The 12280-nt window shown below is 50.4% G+C and overlaps 1 protein-coding gene across 1 annotated transcript; it reads left to right on the top strand.

Moving 5' to 3' along the window:
* The first annotated feature begins 1340 nt into the window (after positions 1-1340).
* Positions 1341-3190, top strand: LOC124657921 (probable xyloglucan endotransglucosylase/hydrolase protein 28). Its single transcript, XM_047196396.1, has 4 exons — positions 1341-1566; positions 1742-1842; positions 1997-2205; positions 2722-3190. The coding sequence occupies exons 1-4, from the start codon at positions 1341-1343 to the stop codon at positions 3188-3190; spliced, it is 1005 nt and encodes a 334-aa protein (XP_047052352.1).
* Positions 3191-12280: the final 9090 nt, after the last annotated feature.

The raw sequence follows: 12280 nt of genomic DNA, 5'->3' as shown, positions 1-12280 counted from the left end.
CAAATCATCCAACATCCATCTTTAAGAAATTGCAATTGTGGTGGTAATATTCGAATCCAGACGAACATCAAAATGGAAGCAGACAATATCTGGTTTCGTTCTATAATTACAAAAACAAATATGGTATTGGATTTTGAACCAAATGTGGATATGTAAATGTATATATACATATTAACTTTTTAAGCCTATTTTGGAAATTTTAACCTGATTTTGCTGAAGACATTAACAAGGTGGTCAAATGTAATTTTCTAAGATGAAACCTGAAACTATTGGATATTATATTATTATACCGTTGACTCATAATGAGACATAAATCTATAATTATTCGTTATGAAGGCACAATGGTGCGACAAACCGACAGTTGTAGAGCTGGACTCCTCGGTTTTAGTTGATGCAATACAAGAGAAGAATCTAGATAGATCACCACATGCTCATCTCATTGCGGAGATTAGAGAATTAGTTAATGATAATAGACATTTCATATTTTTTTTTGTAAAAGTGGAGCGCTCCCAAAGCAAGGTAAGTCACTATCTTGCAAATCTTGCAAGGAAAGAGCTCAGAACTACCGTTTGGCTTGGTTCACTACCTTAGGGCCTAGATCATGACCTTTTTGTAGTTCCCGTTGCTTAATGAATTTAGCTTTTACCCGAAAAAAAAGATCTGTATCGGTATGCAAATAACTCCACACAACATTCATATTTGCATCCATATTCCTTTAAAAATGTGTCCAACCCTAAATTCCCAGGCCCGAGCTCGGCCCGACTCAACCTTCGGGCTTACAAATTGGGGCCAAACCTAGCCCGAACAGAGGACAACCCGGCCCAACCTGAACTAAGCCAAAATTATGTTTTTTTCAAGCCCGAGCCCGGCTTAGCCCGATGTTCGGGCTCTAAAATCAGACCCAAACCTGACCCGACATGCAAGCCCAACCTAGCTTGGCCTGGGATTTTGGGCCGGGTCAGGCCGGGCCGGGCTGTCCATGCCCAGCTGTATGTGCAACACTGTCTGAACTCCCGCGTGCGTGCAACATTGTCAATGTACCTATACCTACATGGAAAAGAAATGGTTACGTACGATGTGCACATATCCGGGCCCACACCCCAGGAATCCAAGACACGGGACGCTGGGGCCCGGGCACAAGGGCTAATTCAAATTGCCAAAACGTTTCTGTAGCAGCTCGCTGCCCGAGGGAAGCGCTCGCAAATCGCAAGAAGAGAGAGAGGAGAGAGGGACCTGACCTGACGGAGGAGGCCCATCGCAATAAAACCGCCCCTCCCTATCACGGCGCGTCCTGCACAGAGAGCTTCAGAGGGCACAGTGAGGAGCCAAGGAGGGAGGAGATGGCTTCCAGCTCACCGTCTCCTCGTCCTTCGCGGCGGCTCCTCCCCCTCCTCGCCGTGGCGGCCGTCGTGCTGCTGCTTGGCGTTGAGGCCAGGCAGCCGCCGCCGCTCCACGGCGTGCGGCCCATGGCCTTCGAGGAGGGCTACACCCAGATCTTCGGCAGCGCCAACCTCGCCCTCCGCGGCGAAGGCAGGCGCGTCCACCTCTCCCTCGACGAAGCCACCGGTGAGTGCAGCAGCCCCGTCTGTGCTATTTCGGAGTAGGATGGGGTGCGCATTGCGCTTTTCGATGTCATGAATCGGTCCCTCTCGTTCAGCTCGGTGCGCAGTGGGCGGGTGTTTGTGCGGTTTTGCTAACTTTAGGGTGTTCTTGGCTAAACTGCTTCTTCGTCTTTGTGCAGGCGCCGGCTTCGCCTCCCAGGACCTCTTCCTCCACGGCTTCTTCAGCGCCGCCGTCAAGCTCCCCGCCGACTACGCCGCCGGCGTTGTCGTCGCCTTCTACGTAAGCTCACCATTTTCCACACTACTTTCTCTCTCTCTTTGTGCACTGTACCACTCCGGCCACCAATAAAGAACCATCTAATCCGTGAAGAAATCGACCACTCTGAGCTTTAAAAAAATCTTACTTTCTTTGCTTTTGTGTTTGCATGATGCAGCTGACGAACGGCGACAGGTACGAGAAGACCCACGACGAGCTGGACTTCGAGTTCCTGGGCAACGTGCGCGGTCGCGAGTGGCGGGTGCAGACCAACGTCTACGGCAACGGCAGCACCGGCGCCGGCAGGGAGGAGCGCTACGACCTCCCCTTCGACCCCACCGACGACTTTCATCACTACTCCATCCTCTGGACCAAGCACCGCATCATGTGAGCAAGCCAGCCACCCGCCATCCCCAAATCCACCTCTGCATTCATCTGTTTCCGTCTCTCTCTCTCTGTTCCTGGCATTGCATTTCCATTATTCTGCTTCCCTCGTGCCCATCTGGTTCCTCCACTTCCCGGAGGAGGAAGAAGGTGTGCGCTGTATCGACTTTGCAGTTTGATTTTTCGGGAATTTTGGTTCCTGAGTGAGCGCTCGTCAGTGGTGTTGGCAAGCGGAAACGGGAAACATTTCTTTCCGTGTTCCTTTCTTGCTGCCTTTGGCGCTTTCCTTTGCCTCTTTTGCTCCGCCTGCTGCTTGTGTCACCACCACCCTATGACCTCGGCAAATTTGGGCCCTTTCTGAGATCCTTGCGCCTGTTTCGATGCGCATTGCCTGGATTCCTTTACCCGAAGAATCCATGACGTTTTCGCTCGCGCAGTAATAATAAATAAATGAGCTCGGAGGAAATTTTTTCACGATTTCCTTTTGTGTGAAAATGAATCACTGACATTCCTGTGCAGATTCTACGTGGACGAGACGCCGATCAGGGAGGTGGCGCGGACGGAGGCCATGGGCGCGGCGTTCCCCTCCAAGCCCATGTCCCTCTACGCCACCATCTGGGACGGCTCCGCCTGGGCCACCCTCGGCGGCCGCTACCGGGTCGACTACAAGTACGCGCCCTTCGTCGCCCAGTTCGGCGACCTCGTCATGCAGGGCTGCCCCGTCAGCAACAACCCCACGGCTGCGGCGGCGCCGTCGTGCGGCACGCCCTGGTACGAGGCGGCCGCGTCCCTGTCCGGCGAGCAGCGCAGGGCCATGGCGGCCTTCAGGCGCGGCCACATGTCCTACTCCTACTGCCACGACCGACGCCGGTACCCGGTCGCCCTGTCCGAGTGCGACGCCGCGTGGCTCCGCCGCCTCTTCGGCCCCGACGGGATGAGGTACGGCCGCCGTGGAGCGCGCGGCCGCCGCTCCGACGTCGTCATGTGATCCCGCGCGGCCGGCGCTCCCCGCCCAGCCGTCGCGGCACGGCATATCATGGCGCGGGGAGTTCCAGGCTGTATAGAGAAGGCTGGGTGCGGCGGCGTCCTTGCTTGCTAGGGTGACTGACTGTGCCGCGCGCGGTGGAGACCGGTCGGAATTTATGCCCCCGGTGTTTGTCACGAAGGTTTCCCGCGGCTCACGCGCGCATTGTACTCCCGCCCTGCCCTGCCCCATCCGCCATGGATCCGGGGCGGGCGAGTAGCTTAGCGTTTATTGCCTCCTCTGGACCATGCATCCGTGCCATCGATGATCGACTCAACAACGTTAATTCCGAGCTGGTCAGGAAGAAGCATTTGCTCCGATTCAACTCTCATGCATTGCATGTGGTGTGGCCGCTAGCAGTGCAGTGACCATCGCATCGTCGTCCTAGGCCCGCTTTCACGGAGGAAAACGCCGAGGCGCTCGTGACCTCATCGCCGCTTGCGACGCACGCGGGGTTTCCATCTTTCATGTCACCGGCGGATCGCACTGTTGGTGGCGGCGTAGGGAGGTAGTACGACGATGGGCTCCATCGCCGGTGGCGGCACATGCACGGGGAGGCGGGCGGTACCGTGTGGGTGCGCCGGTGGGCACGGGAGGCCGCTGTTCTGTCAGGGATTCCGGAGCAACCTTCACCGGCTAGGAAAGATTCTAGCGCTAGCTACACGACGCTGTACTACGTTGCTGTGCGTGCCTCTCGCTCGTGTCAGGCGCTGCGCCCTGCGGTGAGCCGTTCGTGTGGAAGACGATGGTCATGTGCTCGCGGCCGCTAGAGGAAGCTGGCCGCTGCCGATGAGTTCTTTTCATCTGGGCGATTTCGTCCGTGGACAGAACATTGCTCTGCACGATTGAACGAGCCGAATTGGATCGGTTGACGGACCTACCAGTTCATAGCGGTTGCACGAGACACTCATCCTGACAAGACAGGTTCACAAAAAGCTACTAAACACGTTCCAAAAAAGTAAGTCACGTAATTTTAGTAAAAAATAATCCATTACTAAATCGGAGCAAATATAAATAATTATATGCTTTGTAAATGTTTGTAAAAATTGGTCAAACCTACAGCGTGTTGGCTTGTAAAATTTGTTGGCCTTTTTTTTCTGAAAGCATGGAGTACTTCATAGCCAAACAACCTGTGAAGAAAACCAAAATCAGGAATAATGAACAATGTGAACTACGAATTCTAGTGGGCAAGGGCGGATACTGGATCATAGCTCAAGGAGGCCTAGTGAAGGTGATTTTCTCATTAGGATGCAGACTATGACCATAAAATATACGCTAGAAAAGCGAAAAGTGACTTTGGCACATGAGCACCAGTGCTTTCAATTTTTAAAACATAGATTTATGAGATTCCAACATATTTGAACTTAAATCTGCACATACATAGACTTATTTCTGACAAAATTGTCTCTATACACAACCTTGATTTTTTTTTCTGTAGCTGAAAATACAACATAATTTTTACCGAAATTTCGCATGAGTATTCATGACATATCTATGTATTCATGATAATTTTTATGATTTTTTGGAACATAAAAATATAGTTTTCAAATATTTCAAATACCGGGAGCACTGATTCTCATGTGCACCAAATCTCCGTCTCAAGAAAAACCATCATAGCTTTGTGCATCATATCATAGAAGAACCATCATAGCTCAGCCCGCTACTAGTACTGCCTCCAACTCATCACCAATCACAGATACATCTAACACAAAAGGGAGTTAGCGTCGCATCATTCTTTTGTTGATCGATTGTTTCTCTTGGCTGAAACAGGCTATCAACGATGATTTGGATTGATGAAGATTGAAACTTCTATTCTTCTCTTGTGGCTAGGATTTGTCGCATGCTTTCTGTCCTCAAGTTATCCATAGTTTGGGATAATAGACGCCCTTGTTCGTGCTACCCCTTTTCTAGTTCGGTGCTTCAGATTGATGAAAATTTGAATAAAATGTCTCGTCCATTCGACACAACTAAGCCTATTGCATGTTCTATTGAGAAACTTGTGCACACATACATGCGTGCCAACTTGCATTTCCTAATCTTGTTTGTACATGTTAGAAGTCTCGGTATTAACACAACATCGCCTCCTATTGAAAATACCTTATCTTAGTGAAAACGCATAAAATATTACACATGTTTTCTTTAACCCTTACATACCGGGATGGCCGTGGAAGCCCGACCTGGCCCGAAGCATGCAACCAGGTCAGGCCCGGCCTAGGCCTAGCAAATACAAGGAATAATACTACGGCCCGGCTAGCAGTCCGTCAAAAGTTTACGGAATGGGCTGGGCCTAGGCCTAACTTCTCATCCCAACAGCCAGGTCAGGCTTGAGCCTAAGTTTTATGCACGGAGCTTTGTTAGGCCTGGCCCTCGACAAAAAAAAAAAAGAAGTTAGAGCATCTTCAGTCGCCTTCTCAAACCGTCCCCCAAATGGCGCTGGATTGAGCGTTTGGGGAACATGTTTTGTTCATGCTGCGTTGAGGACGTCGCTTCCCAGTCGCGTCCCCCAAACAAAATTTCGGAAATTTTAAACTTAAGCGAGATTCGATTAAATTCATCCAAACTTGGCATATATTACATAGATTCGAACGAGATTCGACTAAATTTAAACTAAACCTAATCTAGAAGTACTTGCGGCGGCCGGATGCGTCGTAATACTGATAGAAGTTGTACATGTCGTCGGTGATGACCTCCTGCTTGACGCGCTCGTCGGGCTCATCGCCGGGCTCGTCCTTCACCAGGCCACTTGGCCCTGCCTCGCCGTTGTCGGTGAGGTCCACAAGCGGCTTGCCGGAGTCGCAGATGGACAAGGTGATCGCCGTCTCGAGGTCGCCCCTCCAGGCGTCCTTGTCGTTCAGCGACGCCAAGCACGCCGCTCGCAGCCCTGGGCAGTCCTCGGGGTCATCGCTGCTGGCGACGAAGCGCTGCTGCTGCTCGTACTCCACCAGCAGCGCCGCCTTCGACGCTTCCTCCAACTCCTCCTTCACCTCCGGCTTCAGGATGAGGAGGGCACCACCGCGCCTCTCTTGCTGCCGCCGGCTGCCGCTGCCGCCACGCCTTGGATTGACGGGCGTCGCCGGCTCCTCCTTCCCCACGCGATTGGGGACGGTGTAGGGCGCCGAGTGGTTCGACGAGGACGGCGTCGATCGGACCGGTCGTGAGGAAGAAGAGTTCGAGGGGGACGAGTACGTCCTCCTCGGCTGCCATTGCGCCGCGGGAGATGGTGGCGGTGAGGACGGCGCCTCCAACCTTGGAGCGCCGTTGCGGATGCCGTGGATGACGCTCTCGAGGGTGCATCCCGGAACGCTCCAGAACAGGAGGCGCCCCTCCCTGTTCCAGCTGTTCGTCCCGCCGATGAGGCCGGTGGTGATGTGCATCTCCATGTCGTACTTGGCCTTGAAGTAGGTGGCCCACCAGGCGTCGATGTTCTTGGCCGCCCAGGTCGGATCCGCCAGCTCCTCGGCGTCGAGTTCATCCCGCCGGGTCCTGATTGCGTCCTTCCATTGCTCCGTGCCCGGCTTCGGCGGCGGCGGGATGCCAATGCCGTTCACGGCCATCTTCCAGCCGCCGCTGCTTGGCAGGCGCATGTCCGGCGGGACAGGATATCCCGCGTGGTACAACGCCCACGCCTCCTTCACGGTTAGGCTGCCGCAGCCGAATCCGTTCGCCGCGGCGATCTTGCGGGAGGACGAGGACGACATTGCTTGGAACGGTGAGGAGAAGATCTGGGGGCGGCGAGGAGAAGGTTTGAGAGCGGTGAGAGATTGGGACGAACCGCGGGGCCTCTTAATGTACAGCGGCGGCAGCGGGTGGTTGCACGCAATAACACCGGCTCGGATGGCCACCGGCCATGCACGACGAGACGTGTCCCTGCGTCACCTGGGAAAATAGGGACGCCATTAACGTCGCTTGACCAAAGGTAGGCGACGGGGTTTTAGGCTTCCGAGCCGCTGACGAGTCGGCCCCGCATCGCTTCGTATCGCTTTTCGTTGTGTTCGGCGTGCCCGGAGCATTTCCTGTGGGGCGGGGACGGGCTCGGGGCGCCGGACATCGTATCGAGCCGCGCCGGACAAAAATCGGCTTTGGAAAACGCGGTTAGGAACTTTTTTTGTCCGGCACGTCTCAAATCGCTTTGAAGGACGCTTTAGGGACACGACTCAAGATGCTGTTAGGCGGCCTGGCTGTCCAATAATTACTGTGGATACATTCTGACACAACTGCGAAAACGTGCTTGAGTCACGGGTCATCCTGCAAATACATCCAAGGTTTGGTATTTGGGGACCCTAATCCTCGAATAACCAGTTGCGGCAAGCTGTCCCCGTCAGCAGCCTCATCTCCAAGTCCAGCCATATGACGCCAACGTGAGCAGATGGCCGAGATAGGCATTGTTGCTGCTGCTGCTCAAGCAGAGCAAGGGTATCTGTATGTCAATTGGCTACTTTGTTTATCAATTATTCAGTGGGGAATGAGTATATATATACTGACGACATGGCAGCACACGGACAGGCAGCAGTCAATCCAACAGACTGCATACGCACGTACGTCGTGCGATATGCAGGTCTGTCTGAAGCAGCATATAATAAGTTGGTTCCTTGAGATGCAGACCTAGCCCCAGGGGTCGCAGTTATGTGGAGGATCAGAACTCCACGAAATATTCCACTATCATCCGTTGTGAAAGTCTTGCGTATCCCATTCATGTAATTCATGTAGGGTCTGTTCGGTTTCAGAACCGAATGGAACATAATGGAATCAACTCGTTCCTTAGGACGATTCCTGCGTTCGTTTCTGTGATGGAATGGAACCAACGCGTTCCTCAAAAGCGAATATTCGCTGTAGATCTGGAACGAGCCCGTCCGGCCGAATCGGTCGAACGAAGTGGAACGCGCTCTGTCATCGGGCTAATCCCTTCTTCCCCGCTTATCTCTCTCTCCTCGACCTCCCCTCTCTCCCCTCGGCCGGAGCGAGGCGAACGGCGGACGAGCATGGCGCGGAGGCGGCCTCCCCTCTCTCCCCTCGACCGGCCCGAGGCGGACGGAGCAGCACGGCGGCGGACGGCGAGCAACATCGACGGACCGGGCAGACGCAGACGGGGAGGAGAAGGGCGGCCCTCCGTGCTCGCGGCCAGGACGGTGGGGGCCAGCGGTGCGGCGGCCGGCGAGGTCCCCCTCATCCAGGCCATGGTGGAGACGAAGCCATTCCACTAAATTAGGCCAATTATTGCTAATCCCTTTAAGTTAGGCTAATTATTTGCATGTTTAGATTAATTGCATTTGGTTCCATTCTATGCTTTCTCAAATCAACCGAACATGAGGATGGATGAAATGGGATGGGATGGGATGGACTCGTCCCAAAAACGAACACATCCGTAGGCTTCATGTAAGGCGAGTTTGATCGCTTCGGCATCTCCAACGGGACTCCGTGCAACCCTTCACGTCCGGTGGACGAAAAATACGTCTGCAACCATTCTAGCAAGGCGACGTATAGTGTCCGGACCGTCCGCGAGATGCAAATGCTGCCCAAATATGCGGTAGGTTTACGTGTCCGCGGAAGTTGCGCGGTTGCGCCGAGCGTCCGCTCACTTCTTCCACGGGCCCGCCTGGCAGTGACCCTGGCAAGAATCGGCGCGAATGCACAACAATTGCCGGGGAGGGCAACCGCGTCGATGCGTGAACCGCCGGAATGGAGCGCCGAACCACCGCGGAAGAGCAACCGCAGGCCTCTTCGGTATGCGCTCCACCATTAATCTCAGCTCAATAAGACCCATGCGTCTGCGCTAAGAATCTTCAACCGGCCCGCCATTCATCTCAAGCCATGAGCAGCATATCTTTGCCATCGGACACCGATTGCGAGGGGAAGCTGGCAGGATGGCGTCATTTGTGGGATAGAGCTGCCACGCCGAGCAGCTCTAGTTCCCCGCCGACGGACAGCGAGGAGGAGGAGGGGGATGCTGTCGCCAACGACGGGCAGGATGAGGAGGAAAAGGAAGAAGATAAAGATGCAAGGTGGACACGGCTGGAGGCAGATGAGGCGGCCGAGGAGGCGACGGCAGCAAAGGAGGCAAGGGCCCGGGCAAGGGCGCGGGCGCATCATCCGTTCACGGACGACGACGAAGACCCCAATGACCACTCGTTGGAGGGGGACTCAAGATCACCAGACGCGTCGACCGCCAGTACCTCTTCCCAGGAGGTGACGAGCAGGAAGCGCCTCTGTGAGGATAACGAGGCAGGGCCTTCAAAGAGGAAGTAGCTAGTTTAAAAGTTCGAACTTATTTTTTTTGCAGTGTGTATGTTTAATTTGTTTGAACATGTTGCACCAATTTCAAAATATGGATTCTATCTAGAAATGTGAATATCTCAATCGTGGATAGCATATAAATCTATGATATCAAGCGACATTCTAGAGGAATAGTGTAATATCCCAGGTAATGGGGTTACAACAATATAGGAAACAGATGTGTGTATTGCATTCATGCATAGAAAATCTGGGGAAATTTCGCGCTTTAAAGTAAAACAGATCACGATGAATCGAAGTTTCACTTGACCTTGGTAGAATTGAAGTAGCTCATCAAGTCAAGCGCTATAAACCTCAATGTGACTTTGCTAAAACCTTGTTTTGGGAAAAGATGATTGGATCTAAGGGGTTAGATCAAATGGAACTAAAAATTAACACAACAACACTTTACTCAATGATTAATTGCTTGATCTCATAAAAGATCATAACATGGTATTCCTTGCCATAACATAAGAACATCTATTCAATTGGAAATCAAGTAACCATAAATGGAGAAACCATTCTTCACTTATCTTTTCCATGTCTTTAACAAATAAATATTGCTATCATGAACCTCATGGTATTTCTTGAATTAAACTCTTGAACTTAACCCCAACAAAGGCTTATCATTAAACCCTAGAGATGGGAGAGGTATATAACCAACAAAGAGATAAGAAGCAAACTCTAAATTATTAACACTTAAAAGTTAAGAAACTACCTTGAGGTACAATTGAATTCACTTTAAAACTAAATACCAAATATAGCAAAACCCAAGGACCTAAGTGCATAAAAGCCACACATTCTTATTGCCATCATAACTTATTAAATATGTGGAATATTACAAAACTAAATTCGTTTACATTACGAATTATAGTTTCAACTATTTGAATAAAATAAGATATGAGTACTTTGAAACTCATATGATCAAGCCTTGGTGAAATCAAACATCATCATTCAAAATTTGGGGTATACTTCTTATTCTTGACATTTTGACCCCAATTATAATATAAATACAATCACATATGATATAGTGACACACCCATAAGCATGAGATCATGCACAAGATATTTAGTAGCAAAAGCCACTTGGCTATCCAAAAATAAATCACATGAGAGGATAATACCCATGCCACATAGGATGAAAATATCTACATAACTTGAATCCTAAGCTATGCCACCTCATGCTCAAAGGATTGCTATGGATGAGAGCATGACAACCAAGCACCTTACTCATCAAATTAAAACAAGAGTCATCCACTTATGTGTCAAGCTATTAGAGCATGCCTAAGCCTATAAAAAGAACCCTCTACCTCATTCATTCCATCATCTTGCACCATGATGCAAGAAGACCAACACATTGAGCTACTCCATAAAAATAGTTAGGATCAAGATGAAGCAGACTAGGAGGTGGAGGCATGCCACAAGATGCAGAGTTTATCGAATTCCTGAAGAACAAGCTACAAAAGATAGCAAGGTAGAATTCTTAGGAAGACCACATATTTAGATAATCACATCATCATTCATTGAGTAGCACCCTAGATTATAATCCAAGTCCTTGTGGAGTGAGAGGGGTAATTAGTATAACCATATTCAAATACTTCTAGAATACTTTAGGAAGCCTATACCATGCATGATTATCACAATTGGGTAATAATCATATACCCTAAGAATTGGGAGTAGAAGTCATTGAGAATAAATTGCTCATAATAATGCCATGACCATACTTTGGAGAAATAGAAGAATAAGCTATAAGTTAAACCCTATATGATAAGTAGATCTCATTCACCACATGAAATCATAGGGAGGTAACTGGTAAGTAACCCTAGTACTGCACATTAATCAATTCTTATGCTTCAATTCTTGAACATAAGAACAAACCCTGTGCTACATTATATGGTTCAAACCATATATGTAGTGATCAACTATTTATTTTGGCAACCAAGCACAACCATGATGGAACAATACCTAACCTAGATCCTTTCAATGATAATCATAGTGTTAACTTTTGTTATCACCAGATTTTGGCCAAATCAGGAGATGGGCCGTAAGTGAAGATGGGCTTTGAAAGACTACATATGGAGCATCTTTGAAGCGGCTTTGTGCTAGAAGTTTGGGCTAGTTAGCCCGTGTATCTTAAATATAGTAGATTGTGTATCAATTTAGAAGTTAGAGTTTATCTCGTGCACGGTTTAGTGCACGCCCACATTAGAAAGTCCGCTGGACTATAAATATGTATCTAGGGTTTATGGAGTAAACAACAACCAACGTTCAACCACAAACAAATCTCGGCGCATCGCCAACCCCTTCGTCTCGAGGGTTTCTACCGGTAAGCATCATGCCGCCTAGATCGCATCTCGCGATCTAGGCAGCGACAAGCCTGCCTACGTTGTTCACGCGTTGCTCGTATCGAAGCCTTTTTGATGGCGAGCAACGTAGTTATCTTAGACATGTTAGGGTTAGCATTGTTCTTCATGCTGCATGCTTTCGTAGTGCAACCCTTGCATGTCTAGCCGCCCTTACGCCTATCTTAGGCGTAGGGGCGGCACCCCGCTTGATCGTAGTTTAGTAGATCTGATCCGTTACGGTTGCTCCTTGTTCTACAAGGATTAGTTTAATATCTCGCAATAGTTAGGCCTTACAAAGGGGGAGGATCCAGCGGCACGTAGGGTGTCGTTCGTTGGCCCTAAGCAGGATGTTCCGAGGATCAACCTCGTGTTGGTTTTTAGGCCTTGTTTAGGATCGGCTTACGATCACCGTGCATGGCCGCGAGGCCCAACCTGGAGTAGGA

This window comes from Lolium rigidum, chromosome 5, assembly GCF_022539505.1.
Source record: "Lolium rigidum isolate FL_2022 chromosome 5, APGP_CSIRO_Lrig_0.1, whole genome shotgun sequence".
In the NCBI taxonomy this organism is placed as follows: Eukaryota; Viridiplantae; Streptophyta; class Magnoliopsida; order Poales; family Poaceae; genus Lolium; species Lolium rigidum.
The sequence above is the reverse complement of the archived record's forward strand: the minus strand, read 5'-3'. Positions and strand labels throughout refer to the sequence as shown.

Excerpts from the sequence above, each read along its gene's own strand:
- LOC124657921 (XM_047196396.1), top strand. The coding sequence starts at position 1,341 with ATGGCTTCCAGCTCACCGTCTCCTCGTCCTTCGCGGCGGCTCCTCCCC. Across the intron at positions 1,567-1,741 it reads CTCCCTCGACGAAGCCACCG|GCGCCGGCTTCGCCTCCCAG; the intron begins GTGAGTGCAGCA and ends GTCTTTGTGCAG. Across the intron at positions 1,843-1,996 it reads GCGTTGTCGTCGCCTTCTAC|CTGACGAACGGCGACAGGTA; the intron begins GTAAGCTCACCA and ends TGCATGATGCAG.